Here is a 25,088-nt window from a genome sequence, read left to right as displayed (position 1 = left end):
AGAGAGAGAGAGAGAGAGAGAGAGAGAGAGAGAGAGAGAGAGAGAGAGAGTTCATTTAGACCGTAAAACTGTTCTGAAGTTGTCGAATACCCATAACTGTTTGACTCAGCTGGAATGTATATTAGCACGGAGAAAGGGTGAAGAATTTTAGCTTCAGAATGTTTCTCGGTGCACGATGTCTAGATGACTTTTGTAAGAGATTAAAACTGTATGCGCGGGGCACGTCAGAGCTAGCTTAATACTGATTGGCTTTTTAGAGGGCGAAATTGGGCAAAAGGGTATTTGTTAACAATTGGCGAGAAGGTCTAAAAAAGATTTTTCAGTAATTCCACGTCAGGAGAGCGAAAGAAAACAGAAAAAGAGGAGAAGAACGAAAGAAAATCTGATACTGACTGCGGCATGGCTTCTAGGACTAACCGGGCAGGCTTTAATCGGCTGGTACTTTTGCTTTCAGCCCTCTTTCAGGGAAAGAGTACCTTTTTAACAGGATTCGGACTTGGTTTTCTAGCATTCGGCCTGAAGAAGCTCTTGCTACCGTTGTTCTTTGGCATACAGATTATTAAGAGCGTTTTGCTCGCTCTCTTTTTACCAAGTATCATCGGCAGTATCGGTAATATCGTTGGCAAAGGTAATTATTGTAATTAAATAGTATAAATTAATATAGTTTTTGGTAATGGTACATATATAGTAATTAGTGATATTTACAGTATCCTAATTTTGTACTATTTAAAAGTATATTATATACAGTGAAAGGCAAAAGTTGTAATAGCCAATTATCTTAGAAAATATTGATATATGGACAAAATATTTTAAACAAAAAGAGTAACTTAAAAAAAATTTAGTAATTGATATTTATTTGATTTTGGAATGACCTCGAAAATTCTGTTCAAGTATTTCGACTACAACAATATTGTATAAAAAATGGGGATTTTCATTTAAGATTTTTATGTTGATCTTGATAAGTTGACTTTTCAAAATCACTCTAAAGTTAAATAAATATCATTAAGTTAATAGATTTTTTTTTAATCCTACTTTTTTGTTTAAAACATTTTCCCAATATATCAATATTTTCTGAAATAATGACATAAGGAACTTTTGCTGCTTATTGTATATATACATATATCTTATATATATACACATATATAAAAAAAAATATATATACATGTATATATATCAGTTTTCTTTATCTTTTATATATATATATATATATATATATATATATATATATATATATATATATATATATATTTTATACACACACACACATAAGCACATACATATGCGCGAGTGCACACACACACAAACTAGATACTAAAAAAAAATTAATTCAAATAAATTTAAATGCAAACATTTTCTATTTCCGTTTGAATAAGTAATTATAAAAATATTTGAATAAGTAAATGGTTCAAATAATACGTCCAATTTATATACTGAAATTTTCGTAGGTGTATCATCTTTTGCACAATCCTCCCAAACTGTAACGGCTGCTCCAGAAGAAAACTTTGAGTTCAAGGACAACTCAGATCTTTACAATGACGATTATTTGACGCGACAACCAGTTGGGACATTGCCAGCTTCTACATTATACGATGAGAATATGATGCAGTCGCAGAAAAATCCAGAGATTTCTTCTAGATATTCCTTCGTTGATCCATCATATACTCATGCTAATACAATCTCCGATCGATATTATATGAGACATGCGGCGCAAGGCTTTACGAAGAAACAAGATTTCAAGGCAAGTGATAAATTTTTTATCAGCGAGTATACGATAGATTATGAAATTCATATTTTCTTTAAATCAACATGTAAATTAGATGTTTTCTGAGAATTAAATCTAATAATTAAACTAGAACAATATCATGTTGCTGTTTGATAAAATTGTAATAAAAATAAACGGTCATTGTAAAATTTATGAGCAAGTGCTCTATGTTTATAGAAAGATGTAAATCGAATCGTAATGGTCGCCAGTTCCCGTTAAACTCATTTTATACATCGCTATACTTATTATCATTTCGTTAGCACATTAATCTCTGATCTGTTTATGTCAGTGATATCCAATCAATGTAATGTCCAAGAACTCGAATTGATGTGCTGATACATCCGGTTCTTTCTTGTATAACTGAAAATTAAGTATATGTATTGATTAAGCATGGATCGGACACATGTGACGTGTGTTCCACTTTTACAGAACATATTAATGATCCTCTTCTTGTTTTACGACTTCGATTTGAATTATGTAAATTTCTTTTTCCATTCTTTTTTCTATCCTTTTTTTTTGCATACTCATCTATATTATCATGTAAAACCTAATTTTAACATGTATGTCGACAGGTCTTTCACGAGATTCCAACGAGCTCGTTGCTCCTGACGAACTACGACCCGTTCTACTCACCTCTACTCTCTCGATTGGATGCTGTTTTCTATCGACTCGGGCATACTAGTGAAGGCTGTAGAGAGTATGCGGTCTGTGCGATGTATAGAAGTCCAGCACGATACGCTCCGTATTCTAATCTCGTCTCTGCTCAACTCTCAAGAGAATTAAATGAGTTGAGGAAACCTGCTAGTGATAATCCGGATGTCTTAAGATTTTTCCGATACATGAAGGCAGCCAAGGATGGTCAAGATGGTATTAATTGCGAAGACGCTTACACTAATTGCCCAACTGCCAGGGAGGATCAAAATCTGAGACAGAATCAGGCTATGCTGGCGACCTATCAGGACATTGACAAACTCGTGCATGCTAGGAAACTTTGAAAGAATATTCATTCTTTAAGTAGAATTGCTGAATATCTTTACGTTGATTCCTTGAAAGAACAAACGTTCGGTTTATGATAGGATGACGATTATTACTATTACCGTTGACATTGTTACGGTAACCGTTATCTGTATACATCTGCGATATAAGTGGTATTGTGCGATCTTTCATAATAGGTGGAAAGCAGTTTCTGTAACAGGATATATACTGCGTTCGCGATGTTTTTTATTGCAATAAAAGAATAGTTAAGATTGATCGTTGCTGTAGTATGCAAAAAGTGACTTAAGTATTAAAGGAATAATCGCTCTTCGACGTTGAATATTTTTTTATGAAAATAACACGATTGACGAATAGCTCTCAATTTTATTTATTTATATTTTTGGATTATTTATTTGTTGAACGGCGACGTAAATTTTATTTATCTCATGAAAACGCGAGAATGTATTAATGTGGGTTTACTAATTTATTTATTTTTAGTAAAACGTGTGACGTGGGTGCACGGGATAGTGTACTTGATAGATTAAAATTAGCGAAGTCAATTTAAATAAGAGTCATATTAGCGTTGTGCGGTGTTATGTATAATTATGTAAACCGGCATGTACGACGATCTACGGGTACACTAATTAATGTACAGTCGAATGAAAGAAAATAGAATATATTCTTTCGAATGCGGTAATTTTCCTTCGATAGAAAATTTACGATTTATTTGCAAGTATTCGAATTTTATTCATTAGTTTTTCATTTGACATTCTCGATGAAAATAAAAGTGAAAATAGCGATCGAATCGTTTTCGATCAATTTTGTTTCATTAGCTTTTTTATCTTAGATTCAAGAAATTTCAAAATTTAGACTTAGTTGGTGATGGATGAAAGACAAAATGAAATTAAAATATCCATATAAGAGGCTGATGACGCATGTGCTGAGAATTAAGTTACGTAAAGGAAAGTTTGTTTCTCCTCATCTTCCTTACAACGATCTCGTCCCTCCAATAAGTTCCGGTCCTATATCCGGGGTCACTTTCACTTTCATTTTTTTAACACTCTGTTCTTACTCTATTCTTAGCATCCTACGGATCCTTCCCTCTCCTTAAAACTGGACCAACCTATCGTATAAATACAACGGTTGGTTACTAGCACATATGTTAAGTTCGTTTTGCTTCCTCTCCGGACGCAGTTCCTTTTTTCCCTTAGTTTAATACCGAAGGGTAAGTTATGCGATTAATCGCAATCTTCTTAATAATTGGAGTTAGATTCAAGATCATATATTAAAACGTAACGATGAAATTTTCTCGAAGAAAAAGATTATGAAAGAAATTAGGTGGACAGAAATAGATGGAAATTAGATATTAATTTATATGTAATTTTTCGATATTTATGATTTAAATACTAATTATCATCATAATATTGATTAAAACTAGTATTAGTAAAAAATTGAAAAAATTATTTATCGATGATTTATTATTGTTCACATTTATTTTCTGATCGTAAGATTAAGAGATTGTCAAAAAGTCAATAATAACTTGGCTGATTTTTATTCAAAAGACGATACGAAACGAACGTGCATATCGGCAGGTGTACGTGAGATCGTGAGCCGGCTTTTACCTGATCCGGCGATTCTGATTGGTCTCTTCGGACTAACGGCACTTCGAAGACTACAGCGAATAGTCACAGTCGTTCGTTCGACTAACGCGTCCGTTGTACAGAAACGTTCGAGAAGCACGCTTTGTGATTCGGAAATAGTGGACATCATGTCGTTTCAAACGTTTTATTCGACGACCGTCTGACAAAAAACGATTAACAGACAAGTAAGAGCCTAATTCAACATTTTCTTTTTCTTTTTGAAGATCAATTGAGAAAGGTAACGCAAGAAAGTTTTATTTGATATAACAGTTGGTGTACTTAAATATATTACCGATACAAAAGTGATGAAATTTCATCAATCACTATTTCGCGAAATTATATGTCTAATTTTTTAAATTTGAAGAATTATTTATGATCAATGTTCCTTTACTTGTCCTTTAAAACTTTTCTGTATATATTTTTCATTTTTATATTTTTAATCGTAATTTTATTTTTTTAAATAACTCAAATGATTCAAAATCTGATGACTTGAAATATTTCTTTCAACATTTATTCTATTAATTATATTGAAAATTTAACATTTCTCGAAACGTCGATAAAGACTATGGAAATTTGTGCAGGTACCGGCAAAAGTTAATAGAGGCAGAATGCGATCGGTGCGATTGTTGGTAAGCTGCGTGCTTCTTTTATCCTCTTCGCTGTTGATACGTAGTCAGTCTATTGAAGGAAGAGTTACCTTTGCAGAAGAGAAAGGTGAGGAGTCAGGTGATGTTAAAATTGGTAAGTTGATAGCCTAATTTACTAGTAAACGATGCTCGTTTATTCTTTAAAATTCACCGTTTGTTTTAAACGAATATAATCGAAATAATGGCATTGCGTTGATGTTACATTAATAATTTCGTTACATTAATAACTGTTACATTTCAACCTATTGATAATTTTGCGTTTGAGTTGCCACACTGGTTTCATTAAGAAGATTTTTTTTATCGTTAAAGACGAACAAAAATCAAATAAAGTATTATTTCTTTTAGGTACTTTTGATTCGCAGCAGTCAGATGGGAGATTTTTTAACGGAACCCGTCAAAGTAAAAATCTTTTTGATTGGATTGGTATCGGTATAGAACGAAACGTCGATCCGTATTTGGCAAAGATTAAGAAGGCTTGTTTGAACGGCGAGCTAGCGGAATGTTTCAAATCTGAAGCACTTACTTCGTTCTCCGAGTTTTTCGATCAGACGGCTTATGCTTTGAACGAAAATGTTAAGGTAGTGCAAATGTCCCGACAAGTGGTCGCGGATGTTAATCGTCAACCGTATGAATACTCGACGGAACCTAGGTAAATAAATGAAGTTTATAGTGGAGTATCTCTTGATAAAAATGTAAATTTACAATAGCTTTGTAATATCGTAGATCCGATGAATCGGAATGGGATCAGCTCGTCAAATTCGCATCAAGAAAAATGGAAAAATTCGTAAAGACCATGGCTATCGAACTAGAAGTTCCAACTTCAGAGATTGGTGAAAACGAAGTTTACTCACCAAGATTTATAGATGAAATCGCTGATGAGATCGATACTCTCGAAGATAAAAAGGATTCTCTTTTCTGTGAGTATTCTACTAGTGTAATTTGTTTTCTACTATTAATTGGTTTGCGTATTATAAATTATTCAAAAGCTTGTATTACAAATGATACTCAGAAGTTTTACATTTTTTAGCACGTCATCGTTTCCGAAAATTATTGATACCGATGCTGATCGTTTTGAAGCTCTTCAAATTAAAACTGTTGTTATTTTTACCTCTAATATTCGGTTTGGTATCCTTCAAGAAATTTTTGACATTTTTGGCTATCGTTGTACCAGGAGTAATAGGATTTTTGAAATTGTATAAACCTCAAAATTATCAACCACCCTTTTACAGTCAAAATGGTATCGGTTATCCTTATTACAAGGAACCTTCCGGTCAGCCTTATCCTTACGTAAATCACAATACGGAATACGACGGAAATTACCACGGAGATACTGTGTCATATGGACAGGATCTCGCATATCGAGGCTACCGCGAATATCAATCGTAGAAAAAGATAATTTTTTAATTATTATGTATCTATACTTATTTTATTATTTATTATCTCACTTAATTTTGAACCATTGTTGAATCAAACGTAGTTTATCAATTGATTGTAAAGATAACTAATACGACCCTATGTTTGACGTTCTTTTCGATGTTATTTTCGTAAGTTATTTCATATACTTAGTATTTAAACTATGTCCATGTAATTTCGTATAAAGAAATATTGATCGATAGTAAATGTACATATCTATTATTAATTTATAATTATAAAGTCATTAGTATCTTCTTTTTACAAATGTTTATTATAGATCTCTTTAATAATCTCATGGAGATTGAAAATACATGTATATATTATTTTTTTACATAAAAACACTCAAAGTTTATTCTTTGATACAAAGAAAGAGAGTAAAGAGTAACTAAATAAAGCAAAATAATAAAGTTAAATACATGTAACGAGAGATCAAATTTAATAATTGACAACTAATAGCAGTACGATAGTAATTTGTTAAGTTTTTCGATGCGTTTCAATGATTATTTAATCTCTGCGTGTTGCAAATTTTTAGTTGTTTTAATGAGATTTTATATTATATTTAATAATATAAAGATTTTATATTATTGAACAAAGCGAAGCCATATAGAAATATATCAGGTAAATGTAGAAAGCATATCATCTCACGTGTTTAAATACATACACTCATATTCTTCTTCCTGCATAAAATAAAAAAAAAAAATAATTGTTTTTACCTCATGACTATAAGATGGACTATGTCTAGAGTTTCGCATCAAGACTATTTTCTTGAGATATATATTTTTTACAATAAACGGTAATCCTTCGTCCCATAAAAACAATAAGAAAATTGGGACACGAATTTTTTAGACACGTAAATAAATTGATTATTTATAACAACTGTTGTCATCGTCATCGTCGTCGTTATCATTTATAAATTCGATAGCTATAATGCACTTTCTCCGGACATCAACGAAAGCGTCTAATTCATGTTTATACCCGATGCGAATGTGGATCGACTGTTAGAACATCTTTCACTAGTGAGAATCGAATAAGACGAATTTCGATTTCCCATTAATATTTCATATTCTTAGAAAAAATTCTTTGTAAAAAATACTCTTGAAAAATAAAATTATACGATTCCGCAATAAATTAATTACAAGGACTACATTTCCAATCGTTTTCTCTAATCCTTCAAGCGGATTAATTAAATCAACGTCCATGAAAATAGCATAAATAAATATTGACGGTGGATGAATGCGGTGGATCAGGCAACATTGAGTAGTTGGTCCGGCCGGTTCGCTCATCTTGGCGTGAAAATCGCGAACGAGAAAATAATCGTGCTTCATCAGTTCTTTTTTTCTCTCTCTCTTTCTTTAAGCACAAAACGGGAAAAGACGAAGATATCCACGAATAGAAGAGAACTAGCCTGATATGATTCTCACTGGTGCGATCCAAAGAATCGGCTAGAATGGATCCGTTGACCAAGTGACCTCGTTTGCCCGGGAGAAGACCGGAAGTGAATAGCCGTAAACGGGGCGGTACAAGGAAAATGCCATGCCGGAAAGTCCGTGAAAATATTCGCGAGTTGTGACTTCTAGCTTTCTTTCGGGAACCTTTAAACAAAGCTTCAATCGATTTTCTTCTTTGCCTTGGCACGATGTTCGTTTTCTAATCCTCCTATTTCAAACGAATAGAATTAACCTTCCAAAGCTCTCTTCCGTTAAACACTCCATGCATTTTTCGCGTTGATTATGATACATGTACTTACATATATAGGTATTTCACAACGTTAGAGAGGCTCAGAATTAAGGTCAAGAAAGAATTCTTGAATTTCTCTCGCGCATGTGCGATCAGTATCGAGATGATTATTTGGCAATATCGAGAAATGCGAATTTTACGGACAGGATAACCCGATTAATTGAATGCGATTATTCACTGGATATCAATGAAAACGTTCGTGTTACGTAAATCGGTGAATTGATCGTGAAAGGATTAATAAGGAGCATCCTTTCAAAGTAGGCTCGTAGAAAGAATTAGGATAAAAGGTTACACGAGAGAAAGTTAATGAAACGTAGATATTGAAGTACCGCAAGTCGTTAAGCAAGAGAGAGAAAGAGTAAGAGAACGAAGAACGATACGAGAAATGTCGTCGTTTCGCGTGTATGTATCTACGCAACATTTTTATGGCTTGTTGAGCACCCACGCCATAATAGAGGATCGATTGTTTGTTCAGCGAGTTTTTCCAACGGCTATCTCGACGGATAATAATACAATTGGAATTTGACACAGTGTAACGGTTCCGTATATTCGAAACTGTTGGAAAACTATTTTAGTCTTTTGTTGGATGAGAATCAGAATCTCACGAAGACGTGGATGACAAAGACTGATACATAATCGATGGACGTTAATGTATTAATTATTTTATTATGTCTGCAAGCTTTCCAAGATCGAAGCTTGGCGACGCGGTTAACCTCTGCGATCTTATGTGAAAGCGGTTCTTGGTAGGAAGAAACTAACCGGATTCGAAAACGAGTCGAGCTATTCGCATCTTGCCTTCGAAGTTTTTCCATGAATCAGGGATGATTCGTCGACCCATTTTTGATTATTAGATTAAGATGCTCTTTGCTAAGTATAAGATTCAAGAATTAGTGTTTCTATCTTTTTTCCTATTTCATACTTTCGGATGACTTTCGGTTCTGAGATCAATGACGACCTACTAGGAACGCTTTGTAGGTTATCTTTATATCGATATCTTTTATACATGAGAAGACTACTTCCATTGTTATTTTCATATCGAAAATTTACTCTTGCAAATTTGAACCTTTTAAAGGTAATCTTAGAAACTTGGTACATGGTTCTTTAATGAAATTTTCATAATATGCAAGAAATAAAATCCACATCGAAAGAGTAAGGTGTAAGATTTACGGCTTGCGTAAAATCCATGGCATTCAAGTGTATGAAAGGTGTATATGCGTCTTTGGTCTGGATGGATAGCGTGCGTGCTCCACATCCGTGACACGGTTCTCGTGATGGGTCGGGCTTGATGTCTGCCACCAACGCGAATGGTTCGGATACGCGCGAACGCATGATGCGTACATTATACAAGCTTGCGCACTCACACAAGATCATCTCGGGTGCGCCGGTAATAATCGTGAAGCTTCTAGTAAGACCTTATGTCCTTGTATGTGACATATGACTGTTCTTCGAGCAGTTAGCTCGTATCTGTGTGCGAAGAATGAAACCAGTTTGCGCGAGTATTCCGAGCCGATCAACCTCTTCCAAGTGTCCTTACCTTGGCATCAGCTTGATTCTCTCTTCCGCGAGAGATTCATCCCACGAGAGAGTTGTGCGTGATGCGTCCCACCATCAGCTTCTCGATGCCAATACACGCATACGTCTACAGAATTGCTTACCAATACCGAGAAATAATTGGCACTATCATAGCGAACCACTACTGGTATCGCTCGCTCCTCCTTCTTTCTCTTCTAATGTTGCTTCTGCTTTACTTCTCCTCCTTCTCTAGCTTCTGCTTCATCCTCTTCTTACCTAAGTGGCTATCTTCCTCTCGAGCTGGTTGTTCACACACCTCCTGCAGGAGGTGGCCCACCGAGAAGGCGTTCGCCATATCGCGTTGTACGCATACAACTTGGCTCTACTAAGCCAGGAGATCTACCTATATAAAGTAGCCGGGGCGAGACGCGGGTTCAGACGCCTCACCACGCTCGTTCCACGCATCGAGCGTGATACAACGGGTCGCCTCCGTAGATTGAAACTCATCTGGAGTATCCAGTTCGTCCGGTTTTGATAACATTCAGTTCGAAAACAAACAGGTACGTACGACTCAAAATATTGTCTCGTTGATCTATCTTCGCTTCCCTTAAATAGATTAATACCCTTTTGGAGATGGCGATTATATTTTTGAATTTATTAATCTCAATCGATTATTTCGCAATTTTTTTAGAGCAAGATGAGAGCGGTTTTAGTATTACTAGCGATCTACGCTCTAGGTATGTGTCTTGCCAATCCTATCGAGAAGCTCGACAAAATCAGCGTTATCGAGCAGCAGTCTGTGACAATGACAGATCGAGCGAAATACGAGGAGGAGCTGCTTCGAAAATTGAACAACAAGTGTTCGCAAAACGATATTAGTAGCTGCGTTATGTTGAAGCTTGTAACGTATATGAACAAGCTATTGAAAAAGGCCTCCATTGAGTTAACCGATGACATTGAAATTAGAAAGACCAGTCAAGCTACGGAAGAGGTTATCACATACGAAGCAGGCAGAAGTACGGACGAGGAAACGGAAGTACTTAATCTCGTGGTCAACAAAGTCTACGCTTTCGTCAAATCCAGGAGCATCAAGTGGAGAATCCTTCCAGAAGATAATGTCGTCGTGTCTGCTTCCGAGGACAAAAATGGATCTCTCAATCTTGGCCTTTCTATCGAACGCGCGGACAATGCACCCGTTCAAGACGGTAATCTTATCTTTGATTACTTAATCTGCGTTTAATAATCTATACTTATAGTCTCAAGTATCAAGTTCGAGTCAATGATGTAACGAGTAAAAACAGTACGATGGAGAGATCTAATGATTAATCGATTAGTGGTTTTGTCCGATTTTATGATTAATAATAGAGCGGTCCATTGACTCTCAACTTGTTTTATTATCTTTTCGTCGAGGCGACGAGAGAAGAAAGGAAAAAAAGTAATAACTAATTTCGAAGAGACAATCGACGTTTTTCAGGTCGTGGTAAGAAAAATAACAACATGGGTCCACTGATGGCAGCAGCTGTATTGAAGATCGGTGTGATCGCTGGTTTGGCCTTTAAAGCTTTGGCATTGTTGGTCGGTAAAGCTCTCTTGCTTTCGAAGATTGCTTTACTCTTGGCCAGTATTATCGGCCTGAAGAAGCTCTTCTCGCAACAGAAGCACGTGACGTACGAAGTTGTCGCTCATCCACATCACTCCTCGAGTCACACTTACAGTTCCGATCATGGACACGGTGATAGCTACTCGAGCGGATGGGCAAGAAATTTTCATGGGCAGACATCGATTTCTGGCCAAGGAGACGCTCACGATTTGGCCTACTCCGCTCACGCTAAATAAAAAAGATAAGATAGAAGACGAGAAGTCAGAAAAATATGCAGGATCGATTATTCGCTCTGTGAAATCCATCGTATCGTTTGTATTGTCTTCGCGATCTTAGTATTAATTCTTAGATTTTTACTTTGGTTATTCTAGGCTTTTCTTTCTCTATTTTTATCTTCCTCTTTCTGTTTCTATTTATTTCTGCCTTTTGTTCTTCTTTGATCATCCATTCTTTGATCATTTCTCCTTCTTTCTTTCTTTCCTTTCACCATTCGGGGTGCCTTCACCTCTTAAAAATTCGACAGATACGACTGTCCTTCCTTATCCATTTGTCACGACTTCGACTCGTACGACTGTTTACGCATTATCATGTTAGAATTACGGACGCGCGATGTACATGTCTCGCTACATGAGACCACTATGTTAATTTTTTTTTTTTTTTACACAGGACATTCTTATCACAATAAGAAGAAAACAGAGAAGAGATCTTTCTTATATTACTTGTTGATATTTTACGAATTGATTATCTATTGAAAGAGATTTGTAAGATAGTTATACCGAATACGATAGACGTTATCAAGACCAAAAGACAAAAAGACAAAACACGGAAGACAATGAATCGTATCTACGAGTATCCAAAGTAACGAATACCCCTCGTTAGTTTTATCTTTTTACCATTAATTTATTTCGCCCCTCCATTATTGACAGTGCAAATGTATCATAACGTTATGTTTAATATTCTTTGTTGTATAAATAAATATTTATTGTTTTTATAATATAATTATTTATTTGTAACGTTATCGTGTGTCTAATTATAAGAACGCAAATTTAAAATAAGATTCTTTTTTTTTCTTTTTCAATATTATTATTCTCAGAAATGTATAGAAATTGTAAATTTTTAACTATATAATTGTAATTAGTTTCTCTCAATTCTTATAATTAACTATAAAGATATCTTTTTCCATTTGGCACATCCGGCGTTTATCTCTATTTGTTACGCCATATGAACGTGAAAAATTATATTTTTCTCTAACAAAGAACACGAAGAGAAAACATCAGAATGGCAGATAATTTCGCATCGTCTCTTTGTATACTTCGTTCGTATCATTCGTGAAGCGAAGAATGGAGATAACGCGGAATCTTCGATCGATTCTTATTCTGTTCGGCCTATTAACCGGTGCTGGTTGTAAAACTAGTTTCCAAAAGAAGGAAGAATCTAAAATGGATACGCTCGACTATTCTCCAGGTAAACGTAAGTCATTTGGAATTCTTTTCTCTTAAATCATCCTACCGGAATGCTTATAAGTATAACAGACATGGAATGTCAATAAAATAGTAACGATTCACGTTATTTAAAAATTCAAGATTACAATCTCATTTCGATATTAATTAATAATTTATGAGATGAAAACCTACGAAAGAAAAAAAATCGCACATAGTAGCTAAAACAAAACAATTGTGCAATGAAAATGATTAAAAAAAAAATACTAAACGAAAAATAAACTCTAAAAAAGTAAAAAAAGTTTCTCTTAAATTAAACGAGTTTGAAGTTAAATAAAAAATAAGCTCGTAACAGTAAAAAAGTTTCTCTTAAATTAAGTGAGCTCGAAGCTCGAACGATGCTTCCCGCATTGCAAAACTTAGCGGGACTTTAGAGTCTGGTATGGCGATAAACAATGTAACGATTCAATGCTATAACACGTTTAGTCACATGCCATAGGGAATAATTTATAGACTGTTGTAGTTGAAGAATACGCCTAGTCAAAGTAGCATTATTTCTATGATATCTATTATTTCATTTTGAAGTATTTTAAAATAAATATTAAATTCAATTCTATGATCGAGGTAAACGATTTTTTAATGTAAACGTATTCTTGTCCTGACAAGGACTTTTCTTTTTAGTAAGTTAATGATATTACATATCATTGACTACTATCGAATCATTGATATTACATACCATTGACTAAAATTTCTGCTTCTGCTGCCATCATTCAGTCCTATTTCAATTATGAATTTTGACGAATTTAAATCTATTTATTTCCTCTATTATGCCTGTGAGAAATTATTTTGTCGCACGTAGAAAACTATTTTGGAGCGACATTCATTGGTATGTTAGAATCGACTACTGGCATTCTCATCATCAGACTTTATTTATTAGGAAGATCGAGTACGTTGTCGATATACGAGTATGTATGTTTTTTAAAAAAATATTCTTGTAATAAATCTATTTTTCTATTTTTTCAGAGATCTTGTGAAATAACTAATTTTACCGCAACGAAGAAACAGGAATTTAAGTTTGACAACCTAGAAAGATTGCTAAGAAATTGATAGTGTTAGATTCCAAGGGAGAAGATTTGTCATTGGACGATGTCCTGGAAATACAAATTTGTTTGGATGAAAAATAATGTAAATAAAACATTATTCAATGGACAGTATCCAACGATCAATAAACAAAATAATAAATCGAAGTATTTTCTAAGGTGAAAATTAGAAACTATCATTAACGAAATAACATCTTATAACAATAAATTAATTGTAAAGCTAATCGAAGTGAAACGAGTAAGTTTCGAACGAACAGAATATTAAATGTTTTGATTTCAATGAAAAAATTAATGCAGAGTTCACAAAAAATATCTGGTATCCATCGTTTGACTTACGATACATCGACCTACTTCCATTCGATCGCTTTCTCCATCACGATTGAAAAGAATTGGATGAAAGAGACGTGCACGACGAGGAACCACTTCGTTTACGATAGATTCCTACTAAACTCTTGCTTATGTACGTGTGAAAGAGAGAATTAAAGGAAGTATTCTTCATTCGTTTTCTTTTCAGGAGCACACCGACTTTCGATTTCTTATCTACAAGTTGTATTTTTTATAAACTCTCAAAACATCGAATGCGTTTCACCATTTTTAAGATGTGTTTTTTCTATTAAGTCAACATAATACCAGAATCGAATAAATTCGATTAATTATAATACCTAAACGTTAACGTTAAATATAATTTTTTTAAACCTTATTGGCTTTTTTTTACGAGGATATGCATTAATTTATTTTAAGATATCAATTGTTAACAAAGTTGTTAACATAAATATGACGAAGAAACAATACAGATTTCTTTTTTTAGATCTATCGGAGAACTAAACAATTATTTTATAATATCCTTCAAGTAAACAAAAAGTTGTTTCTTTTAAAATGAAAAGAATTTTGAAAAAGAAGTTATATAAAATTAGCTACGTAACTAGAATCAGAGAGAAGAAAGAAAGTAGATCGTCGATGAATATCGGATTTAAGAAATCTCAGAACGATCGTACGAGGATTGCATCGATCGATATAAGACGTCCGTGTGCGATTGCGTCGTCCGAAGGAACGAAGTTGCCGGTATCGAACCGGCTCTAGTTATACCTGTCACAGGTCCGTGATGCGTATATAGCGTCGGAATCGAGAATATGGAGGGAAGTGGAACAGAAGAGAAAGGCTCGGAGAAGATGAACTAGATTCGTCCTCTCTCTCTTTCTTCAGAAGGTAGATACTCATCGCTTCCCACCTTTCCTCGATCCTCATCCTCCTTTTTCTCCTCCTCTAGTTTTCCCTCTGCCTGTGATCTCAAGATTTCGAGCGTATCAGCCTACCGCACTCGCGTCCTTCTTTCTTACGAGCCGAGACGAGGTCTACCGAAGCGACTAAGACTTTTGACGATTTCTGTCTAGATTTCTTTATTCATCTCGTTTCTCAGTTGTCTTTTGACTATCGAGCAAGATCAATCATGCAAGATCGTTCCTCACCGGAAGACCTTTATCGAGATCATCGAGAAAGTTGCCTTTTCCGAGGATGAGGATTTATATCCGGCTGGAAAATCAAAGATCGTTAACGTTTCTCCGAGGCGTCACGGTCACAATCGAGATTCGAAATTAGTACGCTCTCTTTTTCCGTTCCACTAACAAGAAGAAGATCGCGCGAAGGTTAGAGATCGTTTTAGGAAAGGGAAGGGTGAATCGGACGAAGGAGGAAGATATCTCATCGGACGATGATCTAGAAACAAACGCGGTAGAATCTCATCACAGATATTGCATCTCTTCAGTTACGTTCCCCTTTCATAAGTTGAGTGAATGAGGGAAGGGAAAGAGAGAGGGAAAGGTAGATAAGAAAAAAAAGGATTCTTTTAGCAAAAGCGTTGTCTACCTAGGTATATGTCTTTCTTTCTTTTTATCGGTCGAATGCTCGCCGTAACGCTCTAAAACGCTTACTTCAAAAATAAAAGATTGCACTAGACGAGGAGGATAAGGATCTTACTTATAACGTACGAAAAAGAGTGTAAGCTAATGCATCGCAAGGGAGAGGAGAGCGAATGGAGAATGGCCAGTCCGTTCGTTTCATCGAGACTTCTTTATTCTCTTCTTTACTTTTTTTCATCCTTCTATGATCACCATCGCGGCACGTAGATCTATATAAATGGGATTTGCAGAGCGTTCTGCCGCAGCACTCGGATCTCTGCCGTAGGTTCCACAGTATCACTCTGCCATTTCTACCCTCTTACGTAAAAACGGTCGGCTTTATTCTTGGCGAATTTGAAGAAAGAAGAAAAACGAAGGAAGGTGGATATGTCGCGGAAAATTTCCGCACGGTGGACGCCGTCTATCGTCGAGCGTTTCCTTCTTGTCCTCGCGACGTTTCTTTGTTTGTCGAACGTGATAGCAATCGATCGTGGCCTATCCAAAGATTTTACTAACGCCTGGAAGGACTTTTCGACCGACTGCTCGGCAGAAGAACCAAAAAATCTCTCGGTATCGTGTCAGGGAGTCAGGATTGTCAGACGAGTCGTTCAGCAACTTCTCGAGAACTCCAGCAAGGAATCGGATATAGAGATCTTCGATGGAATTAGTCTGGTTGAAGTGGAGGACGCAAGTTCCTCGCGAAAAGGAAGATTCCTCAAAGGCTTCGGTAGCATGACGCCGTTGCTGCAGTTTCTCGAGGGTCGAGAGTTAAGGGTGAAGTTGCCGAAATTATTACCGCAAAATTTTGAGACGGCTTTCGAGAAGACCATGACCAGTTCGACGATCGGCGAGGGTTGGTCTAAGTTGCTAGAAAATTAAGTGAAAATTAAGATACATTTTATATCTTATATGATTGTTTTCCATTCAACAGGTGGAAGAGCACGTGGCGGAGGAGGTTTGGGTGGAGGTGGAGGAGGCGGTGGTGGCAAAAAGGGTGGCGGTGGAATGATGATATTGGCTCTAATGATGGGTAAAATATTTGACGATTGTTGAATCACTTATTATTGACGGACAATCGAATTTATGTTATACGTTGCATCGCTAGGTAAAATGATGGCTGCTATGGGATTTGGTGCACTTGGTCTTTTAACGATGAAGGCATTAATGGTGTCCGGTCTCGCTCTGATGCTGTCCATAATCATTGCTGTGAAGAAATTAGCCAGTAGCGGAGACGATGGAGGTGGACATCACGTCGTTTACGCGCAAGAAGTCGGTCATCATCATCGCAAGAAACGTAGTATGTCTGAGGAGAACGATAACATTCTCGACTTGCCTTACAGAGGCTACGCAGATCTTTACGGAGATCTGAAGGGGTCCTGACGCGACAACCGATTTTACAATCAGTAGAATCGTTTATAAGACTTAAGACGTGCTTCGACGTGTACGAGCGAGGATGATGACGACGAAACGACTTTAAATAGACGGCAACGTTACGAACGTAGTGACAATGGGAAAAACATTAACAATGACGACTTGGACCAACGACTGGAGATTGACTTTACGCGACAACCGATGACGAACTTTAAAGATTTCTTTGACGGATCATTGACGACTCGTTACGAGCAAGAACGAAGACCGACGAACGAACCAAAGTATACGATCAATCTTTATTTATTTTATTTTTCTCTTCTACTTCTTCTTAATTATTTCTTCTTTCTTCTTTCTTATTTATTACTTATCTCTAAACGACGATAAGACAACGCGATTCGTTGACACGCGTAATTCCGATCGCCGTTAACCGACGATTGATTTTACGCTCAGCACGTCTCGCAGCTTTTTATTCACAATTATATGTATACGATTAAATTTAAGTTATTTAAATAAACTTAGACTTCTGTTATCAATTGACATGTATTTGCCTTTAATTTTAATCTTTGATCGCGCATCTACGCGCGCGCGTATTTATCATTCACATCAAATGTAATATTAATTCTGAAGCTTTCTTCTCTTCTTTTAAAAATATCTGACAAATAGAAAATATTTGAATTAATCGAAGAACGGAAGTGTATCTTTCGAAGACGTTCATTGATATGGTACGAGGAGAACCGGCAAAGGGAATAAAATTGACACAAGAGAAGCTATCGAGGTTGTTAAGGGGGGAATGCTTCGAGGATTCGAGAAAGAGAAAAGTGTGTCAGTGAACTGCCACGCTGGCCGACGGCGTGCGATGCATATCCACCTGTTCGCGGATGCGCCTCGTATCCTAGCGATCGATGCAAAGCGTGCCTTTTATAAGTGGATCAATAGTTTTCCTTCTTCCACCACTAGAATCTAGGAAAGCTTCAAGCAACGTTACAAAACAAAACATAAAACGCTCTGTACTATTTATCTATGCTGCTCGTCGCTCTCGCATGTTCATGCGCATTCGAATCTTTGATTCATGAGTAAGAAATTATTCGTTTTATTCGAGGAAAAGGTTTACCGAACGAGAAAATTAATTACGCGAAAGCAGTGGAATCCATTTTTTTGCTTCTTTTTCTTCTTTTTTTATGATCTTCGCCATACTATCTCTCTTTTCCTTTTATTTACGAAGAGAAAGAGAGAATATCTACGCTAGGAAGGTGGAAGCCGTAGACCTACTGACACACATTTACGAGACGGTTCCTTTTTTACGTCTCGAATATCATAAAACGTGCCGGCAAACCTTGAAATCGGTCCAGACGCAATGTGAAGTCCGCGCAGGTGCTGCTCCGGAGTTTCGCTATTTGTCGATCGAGATGTTAATCGATCTTCTTTTTTCAAATATTATACATAGTATATATTTACTGTTCTTTCGACGAATCGTTCCTTTGAAGTCGAAACCACTTTCTATCCCGTATCTCGAAGTCTCTTCTTCGGTTTCTTTCTGTTTCTTCCTTCTTTCTTTTTTACTCTTTTCTTTTCCTTCGTTTCTCTCCTCTTTTTATTCCCATCTACAAAATACTTTCTAATCTACCGAGCTACTAGGCGATTTCGTCGTTTACGTGTATTTACTTTCGTCGATATTTCCTCCTAACTTTCGATACCTATTTGATTTGAAATTCGATGGTTGTTACTCCTTTGACATAGATACGCGCTCACTCGCGGAGCATCGCGAATAGAGTATTAACGAAGAATCGATTCTTTGTTTTTAAGTGTAATTTCAGAAGGTTGTTGCCTTTCGAGTCGCAATACGTCCTAATCGTTCTTTTCGAAAGATTTCTTTAATCGTCGTCGGTCCTATATGGTCAAGACTCGGAGATGGTTTATTAATATCTTAGTTTTCTGGCACAGTAGTGAGGTGTTGAGAAAGAGAAGAGATGAGAGACACATTGATCGGTCGTCGAGGAGATGAGGACCCCGTTACATTCCTAACTCATTACGATCCATGGAAGAGGGAAATTTAAAATTCAAATCCGAGAAGGAGCGTAGTTACAGACCGATTTTTCAGGTCGCGCATGCGTTTTGTCACGGTGTGGAAGTTCGAAGGAAAGATTCTCATCGTACGATCCTTCTAAAATCTAAAAAATTTTCATTTTATGAACTCTTTCAACTTGCTTAACGTAACAAATCTGGAAATAGAATAAAAAAGAGACGGCATGGCGCGCGTATAAACTTTCTCCGATTCGAATGGAAAATAATGTAGGAGCTAGAGATCGTTTGACATCTCAAATGCACTTCATAGGGACCTCCTTTTCGTGTGGCACTGAAATAATCTCATCGTAGGAGATTGGACGGATTCTTTCCTCGTATTAATCTACACGGTACTTTTTCAAATACTGTTTCAGAATCTAATATTTTGCATTATCGACGATAATTTTTACATCATGACAAAGAATAAATATTGATAGTTGTATAATATCTGCCTTGGAAAAAATCAATTTTAAGTGAGTTTGTATGCATAAAAAGATACTAGCTGTAAGATACGATTAAATACGAGATAAATTTTGGCATTTACTTTTAAAAAATAAAAAAGTGAACCCCATCAGGAGTCACGTTCTTCTTGGCGAGAATAACAATTTTACTACTCTGGGCGTGTTCATAACTTAACGGTCGGTGGTGCGAACACAAAGGAGAAACTTTGGTTTTACTTTTTAAGGCTCGTTCTTTCGAGGGGAACGTAAACCGAGAGGATTCTGAGAGCTACCCAATAACTGAGAAAGGATGAATGACTACTGACGTAAGATCGAGTACGAGATTCAACTTCTTTCCATTGAATCCCTTTTTATATAGCGAGTCGTATAAGTTAACTGACATACGTCGTTCATTTCGCGAACAAATTAACGTTTAAATGAAAGGAAATTGAAAAAACAGCCAGTCTACAAGCGTGTAACAACGAGCGAATATCTAATAGGTATATAATTAGCCAAAGATTATGTTACAAGCTGGTTTAGTCGGCAACGTGACTAGCCTACTAAACGTACTATAGTCTCTCGAACTCCAATTGTGTGTATGTTTTCTGTAAGTTGTCATTCAATACTTCGAAACTCGCGCGTCTGTCGGAAGGAACGAAACGAAAACGACAAGAGAGAGACGTTATCGTCGGCCCGTGAGAGCCGCAGGGTCAGAGTAGAAAGTGGTGTCCGTCGCGATGAAGGTCGGATCCGGGATGTTTGAACTTGATCCATACTAGTTTTCTTTCATTCATGTCGATCGAGTTTCGCATCCGCCAAACTCGACGGATTCATCGATTGTATCATAAAAGTCGCAGTTTTACGATGCCAAAGGGAGAGTGTAGCCAATTTTTAAACTTTTACCTCCTACATGTCCGTCTTTTTCTGCTAAAGAAAAAGCAAACGAGCTGGTAAGATTATCGATACTAATTATGTGGGCGTTTTGTGTTAACGAATTACGATAAGGTCTAACGAGGTTTTTTATGCATGCATTTCTTTCATGTTTTTCTCTGTCGTTTACCGTAAGCTTTGTCTCGATGATATATGCATTATAATCAATATAAATATTTAATATAATGCAATAATTCGTAAACAAAAAAATGCGATTATTAAACAAAATGATCATTAAAACATGAAAATTTCAAATATCGGTGACTTCAAATTTAGAAGACTTTTTTGTCCAGCTTAATTTTTTAACAATTTGGTACTGCTTTAAACTCGAAGCCTACAAAGAATAACTGTGAGTGTAGTGAAAGAGAGAAGATAAGGAAGAAAAACAAGAGAATAAGAGAGAGAGAGAGAGAGAGAGAGAGAGAGAGAGAGAGAGAAAGAAGGACAAAGAGACTCGTACAATTGTCCGTTTGACGAGGCGGTTAGTTCGTCCTCTATTCGCTCGCCGCAGGCAGGTCGCAGGTCGCAATAGGCCAGTAGACACCTACAAGATGATGTTAGGTACACACTTATCGTTTGTCGAACGAATACCCGCATATAAGGGGCCGTTTAAACGGCCGCGACAAGGACAAGGTAAGAAGAGGTTTGGTCGTGTGCGCGCGAGCGCTTACGAATGACGAACGAACGCACGTGACGCACGCACATAGGAAGGAAAAAGAAAAAAGTAGAGGTGGGGCGTATATGGTGGCGATGGTAGAGGGGTCCGCCAAATATAAGCTTAAGAGATTGTCCGATGGACCACACGAAATTTCACTACGCAACCGGTACAAGTTTCGAAAAAGGGCGACTCCTAATCCTCTGAAGATCGTTTGTTCGCGCGAGATTTGATTGTTCGGTGTGATACTTGGTGCAAGGAAAAAGGGGGAAACACAGAAATGAAGTTAATAACAATCGTGTACCTAACGACTGCCGTTGTCCTCGTGGCAGGTCAGAATCTTGACGAGTGTCTGCAGCAGGACAGCATATCATGCGTGCAAAAGAGCATCTACAGGAAGGCCAAGGAGTTTTTTGGAAAGGACAGTTTAGAGATCGTACCAGGAATCAATCTGATCAGGAGTCAGGATGCTAATTCGGATGGCAGGAATGCTAGATCCAGTAAAGATTTGATATACGATCAGGAGATCGATGGTGCTAATGATGTCGCTGAAAGACAAAACGTTCTTGAGAGTTTTGTTGGCGAGGAAGCTAGCAATTACTTCACTGGACGTAGTTTGAGGGTAACGTTGATTATATCATTGATTAAAGATTTCGTAGAAAGTTCGGGCTTTTCATTCATTTCTATCATCGAAAAAGAAATCTAATTATAACTTTTTGTGATAGATCAACTTTGCGCCAGCCGTTGAGAAAATCGGTGAGGTCGCTCGTACAATCAGCGATTCCATGCCTCAAGAGATTCGTCAGGCAGCCGATGAGATCGTCGAAGGTAACATTCCGAGCCGATACATTCTAAAATTAAAAGAAAACATCATTTCCAAAGCAATATTTTCTTTAAATCTTTTTGTCTTATAAACAATTTCTTGTTTTCAGGACGAGTCAGAAAGTTAAAGCTTCTGAAATCTGTGATTCCTCTTCTGATTGCCGCCAAAGCTAAAATCGGTGCACTTGCTACCATTGCTTACTTTTTTATCGCGCTGGTTGCCAAAAAAGCTATCTTCGCATCACTCATTTCCATTGCAATCTCTGCCTTTATCGGATTGAAATATCTCTGGTCTTCTAAATCTGGCTCCAGCTTCACTCCCTATAATAGTGGTTGGAGCGGTAGTGTCAGCAACGTTGGTGGTGGTTGGTCTGCACCTGTTTCTTCCGGTGGATGGGCCACTTCCGGTTCTGGCGGTTGGGACGACGGACATTATGCTCAGAATCAAGCTTATTCTAGCTATCATCATCGACGATAGTTTCCTACACTCAGTCGATTTGTCGAAATCCTATTTCAAATTCTTTCATTATTTTTGATTATTTCTCGACACGTCGCGCGAACAAGTAGCGGAAAAAATGAATTATTTATATTTATTTATGTGTGTATGCGAATCATCCGTAGTAAAAATTCAACCAGTTCGAAAGTGCGATCATCCTTTTGTACATAATAATTAATGATATCAACATACTTGTTCTTATTATTTAGCCACGTGAGCGTTCACGAATGGAATGGACAAATCAAAACGCAGAAGCTAGTCTTGCGAGTAAAGGGACGCGAGTTCAGCAAGTATTTTCTTTTTGTGCACGATAACACGAGTGTATGTGCGTTGCATCTTCCGAATGTGTGTAATGTCCGTACGAGAACTAACTCTCTCTCCCTTTCCTTCCTATCCCTCCTCTGATCGATCTCCTTTGCTCCTCTTCTTCTTTCTGCTCACCGCAGCTCAAAACCATCTAGTCTACCATCATGGATGTACGTGGATTCCGTTAACCTACTAGCCCGTATAACTATCGATTTTATAATATGTTCATTGTAATTCTTTTAATATAATTTATATGAAAAGAGAAAAATCTATTTATATTTATTACCTTCTTTTAACCTTGTTACCTTAATAAGCAAACGAATATAAATGTTATGAAGATATTAATTGTAACGCGAAGTAAAGAAAACCATGCTTTTTTGTTTGACATTAGTAATTTTATACGTTATTAGTTTCTTCATACTATTCGGTAATGTATTAAATATTATGACATATATCGATCATTGATTATACCCTTGCACTTTGCTTTTGTTTTACTCGAGCGTAAAGTAGCGCGATAAGTATAATCGAAAATGAGAGTTGAACATTAATGCAAGAGAAATAACTTAATAAGAGACGTTAAGAAATTTATGGCTGATACAGGTTTGATCGTACGTCGTCTCTTCTTTTCGCATTGAAATCTCCGCGTCCATAAAGTCGAACGAGTCGGCGAAAAGAGAAATCATCAGTGGCATTGGATCAAACTTTCCACTCTTCCGAGAACGCCCGAAATATATTTTTTATACGAGTGAAATTGCCATCCGGTATGAACAGCCATATTATACATAAAAAATACATTACGCGGAAGCATGACTATTCCCGATGTTCACATTAAATTCACGTTGTGAAATTTAATGTCCTTGAAATAGACCGATGGGCGAGGTTAGATCATTTCCTCGAACGCAATGTTGCAAATATTTGTATAGAGATACATATATAAAATGTTTTATTAACGTATCTATTAAAATGAACTTAAAAATCAAGAAAATGAAATTTTATGTAGGTTGAAAATATCGTTTTATTGAAGTTATTTCGCTGAAGATGAACTTTGTGACTCGATTGGTTTGAGGGAACAAAATGCCTATCTAAGAGATCGTATCGTACGACGTGTCAGATGGTCAATACGTACAATTTGCAAACTAGTGAGAAGGGGAGCAAAGCAAAAGTGCATGCTGGTGGTCGTGCATCCGGACGTAACGAAGCGTTACCTCTCGAGGTCGAGGGGTCGTGCTTCACGTTTGTCGTTCTAAATTAGGTCTAGAAAGACGTTTTGTAGTCTTTGTGTGCATCCTACTAAATCTTTTGAAGAGCAATGTCCCACGACAGCACACGCGCGCCTAGTGGACAAATAAATGGCTTGAAAGGAGGTTGTTGTTGGATCGAAACTCGTTGCTTCTTTTCTTTTCCTTTTCTTCACTTTTTTCTCTCTCTCCCCTTCTTTATTTCTTTCCACCACGCATTAAAGTCCACGTCCAGCGATGGCAAAAACTATTATACTCCGACGATAGGTATGCGCTTGAGTAAGCGTTTTCTAGGACAACAACGGATAGCACTATGCGAAACGGTCGTTAGCCTTTTAGATATGCGAAGCCGGTGGTGGATTTATTGGCTCAAACAAATCGCCTTCCTGGGAATCGTCTTTTGTAGAAAAATTCATAGTTAGCTCGAGTGTACTTATTTCGACAAAAATCGATCGAAAATTCGCAGAGATCTATATTTACGTTCGCATGATATCAGATGTGTTTTATCTCGCAGCTTTTGCTCGACGAAAAACGAAAGTTCCGTATTACGGCAGGCGAGTTTCTTGCAATTTACTCGACCGAATCAGAGCTTAGCTTGATGACGACAAATACGGTCAGGAGCGTGTTTTTCTTGAAACGGAGAACGTTTAGAAGAGGGAAAGGGTCGTCGACGGCAGTCGTACTGAATATCGATCGAGGCGAAGAGGAGTCTTGAGCGAGTAACGAACGCGCGCCAAAGGAAAAAGGTGAATGTCACGCCTCGTTACGTTCTCCTCGCCGGACGGATCGCGAAGGACTACGAGAAAAAAGACATGGAATTACTTCGAAAGCAAGAGGAGACTTTCATTCGCGGCGAATCTTCACGGATCGCGGGATGCCACAGTTTATTATTTCATTTCGTGAGAAATTTCATTTAACTTGTCCGACTTTATTGGAATTATTCGTGTACGTGAAACAAAAATAAGAGAACAGGAAACAAATCGTAGTCTTTTTGAAAAGCGGTATCACAACGAAGACGAACGAGCATAAGGTGCCTTTCTTCGAGTTAC

General features: G+C 36.9%; 5 protein-coding genes across 8 annotated transcripts in view; all 5 read left to right on the top strand.

Annotated features, from left to right (window-relative positions):
• The window catches only part of LOC122637537, a 4,748-nt gene extending 1,426 nt beyond the window's left edge, over positions 1-3,322 (top strand). The window contains exons 3-5 of one of the 2 annotated variants that reach the window (XM_043829724.1): positions 509-628; positions 1,446-1,738; positions 2,335-3,322. In XM_043829724.1, the coding sequence (XP_043685659.1) occupies positions 509-628; positions 1,446-1,738; positions 2,335-2,757 (836 nt within the window). In that variant the 3' untranslated portion in view covers positions 2,758-3,322. Of the gene's footprint in view, positions 1-454; positions 629-1,445; positions 1,739-2,334 lie in introns of both variants that reach the window. The other variant, XM_043829723.1, reaches the window with a different exon arrangement.
• A 260-nt stretch (positions 3,323-3,582) lies between these two features.
• LOC122637633 lies at positions 3,583-6,548 on the top strand. 3 transcript variants are annotated; one of them, XM_043829890.1, is made up of 5 exons: positions 3,583-3,962; positions 4,959-5,118; positions 5,370-5,673; positions 5,748-5,941; positions 6,052-6,548. In XM_043829890.1, the coding sequence occupies exons 2-5, from the start codon at positions 4,986-4,988 to the stop codon at positions 6,408-6,410; spliced, it is 990 nt and encodes a 329-aa protein (XP_043685825.1). In that variant the 5' UTR covers positions 3,583-3,962; positions 4,959-4,985; the 3' UTR covers positions 6,411-6,548. The 3 variants fall into 3 exon arrangements, with proteins under 3 accessions (XP_043685825.1, XP_043685826.1, XP_043685824.1); XM_043829891.1 differs by lacking the exon at positions 3,583-3,962 and adding an exon at positions 4,325-4,562 and having other exon boundaries at positions 4,959-5,091; XM_043829889.1 differs by lacking the exon at positions 3,583-3,962 and adding an exon at positions 4,325-4,562.
• A 3,596-nt stretch (positions 6,549-10,144) lies between these two features.
• Positions 10,145-11,688, top strand: LOC122637761. The gene is made up of 3 exons (XM_043830106.1): positions 10,145-10,246; positions 10,378-10,891; positions 11,161-11,688. Exons 2-3 carry the CDS (start codon positions 10,384-10,386, stop codon positions 11,520-11,522), a joined length of 870 nt encoding a protein of 289 aa, XP_043686041.1. The 5' UTR covers positions 10,145-10,246; positions 10,378-10,383; the 3' UTR covers positions 11,523-11,688.
• Positions 11,689-12,626: 938 nt separating this feature from the next.
• Positions 12,627-17,100, top strand: LOC122627345. Its single transcript, XM_043808425.1, has 4 exons — positions 12,627-12,756; positions 16,202-16,573; positions 16,652-16,750; positions 16,826-17,100. Exons 1-4 carry the CDS (start codon positions 12,627-12,629, stop codon positions 17,098-17,100), a joined length of 876 nt encoding a protein of 291 aa, XP_043664360.1.
• Positions 17,101-20,973: 3,873 nt separating this feature from the next.
• On the top strand, positions 20,974-23,023 carry LOC122637627. Its single transcript, XM_043829879.1, has 3 exons — positions 20,974-21,799; positions 21,903-22,005; positions 22,110-23,023. Exons 1-3 carry the CDS (start codon positions 21,458-21,460, stop codon positions 22,475-22,477), a joined length of 813 nt encoding a protein of 270 aa, XP_043685814.1. The 5' UTR covers positions 20,974-21,457; the 3' UTR covers positions 22,478-23,023.
• The last annotated feature ends 2,065 nt before the right edge of the window (positions 23,024-25,088 follow it).

Source organism: Vespula pensylvanica, chromosome 2 (assembly GCF_014466175.1).
Source record: "Vespula pensylvanica isolate Volc-1 chromosome 2, ASM1446617v1, whole genome shotgun sequence".
Classification (NCBI taxonomy): domain Eukaryota; kingdom Metazoa; phylum Arthropoda; class Insecta; order Hymenoptera; family Vespidae; genus Vespula; species Vespula pensylvanica.
This window is presented reverse-complemented; position numbering and strand designations above follow the sequence as displayed.

Excerpts from the sequence above, each read along its gene's own strand:
- LOC122637633 (XM_043829890.1), top strand. The coding sequence starts at position 4,986 with ATGCGATCGGTGCGATTGTTGGTAAGCTGCGTGCTTCTTTTATCCTCT. Across the intron at positions 5,674-5,747 it reads GAATACTCGACGGAACCTAG|ATCCGATGAATCGGAATGGG; the intron begins GTAAATAAATGA and ends GTAATATCGTAG. Across the intron at positions 5,942-6,051 it reads TAAAAAGGATTCTCTTTTCT|CACGTCATCGTTTCCGAAAA; the intron begins GTGAGTATTCTA and ends TACATTTTTTAG.
- LOC122637761 (XM_043830106.1), top strand. The coding sequence starts at position 10,384 with ATGAGAGCGGTTTTAGTATTACTAGCGATCTACGCTCTAGGTATGTGT. Across the intron at positions 10,892-11,160 it reads CAATGCACCCGTTCAAGACG|GTCGTGGTAAGAAAAATAAC; the intron begins GTAATCTTATCT and ends GACGTTTTTCAG.
- LOC122627345 (XM_043808425.1), top strand. The coding sequence starts at position 12,627 with ATGGAGATAACGCGGAATCTTCGATCGATTCTTATTCTGTTCGGCCTA. Across the intron at positions 12,757-16,201 it reads CGACTATTCTCCAGGTAAAC|CAATCGATCGTGGCCTATCC; the intron begins GTAAGTCATTTG and ends CGAACGTGATAG. Across the intron at positions 16,574-16,651 it reads CAGTTCGACGATCGGCGAGG|GTGGAAGAGCACGTGGCGGA; the intron begins GTTGGTCTAAGT and ends TCCATTCAACAG.
- LOC122637627 (XM_043829879.1), top strand. The coding sequence starts at position 21,458 with ATGAAGTTAATAACAATCGTGTACCTAACGACTGCCGTTGTCCTCGTG. Across the intron at positions 21,800-21,902 it reads TCACTGGACGTAGTTTGAGG|ATCAACTTTGCGCCAGCCGT; the intron begins GTAACGTTGATT and ends TTTTTGTGATAG. Across the intron at positions 22,006-22,109 it reads AGCCGATGAGATCGTCGAAG|GACGAGTCAGAAAGTTAAAG; the intron begins GTAACATTCCGA and ends TCTTGTTTTCAG.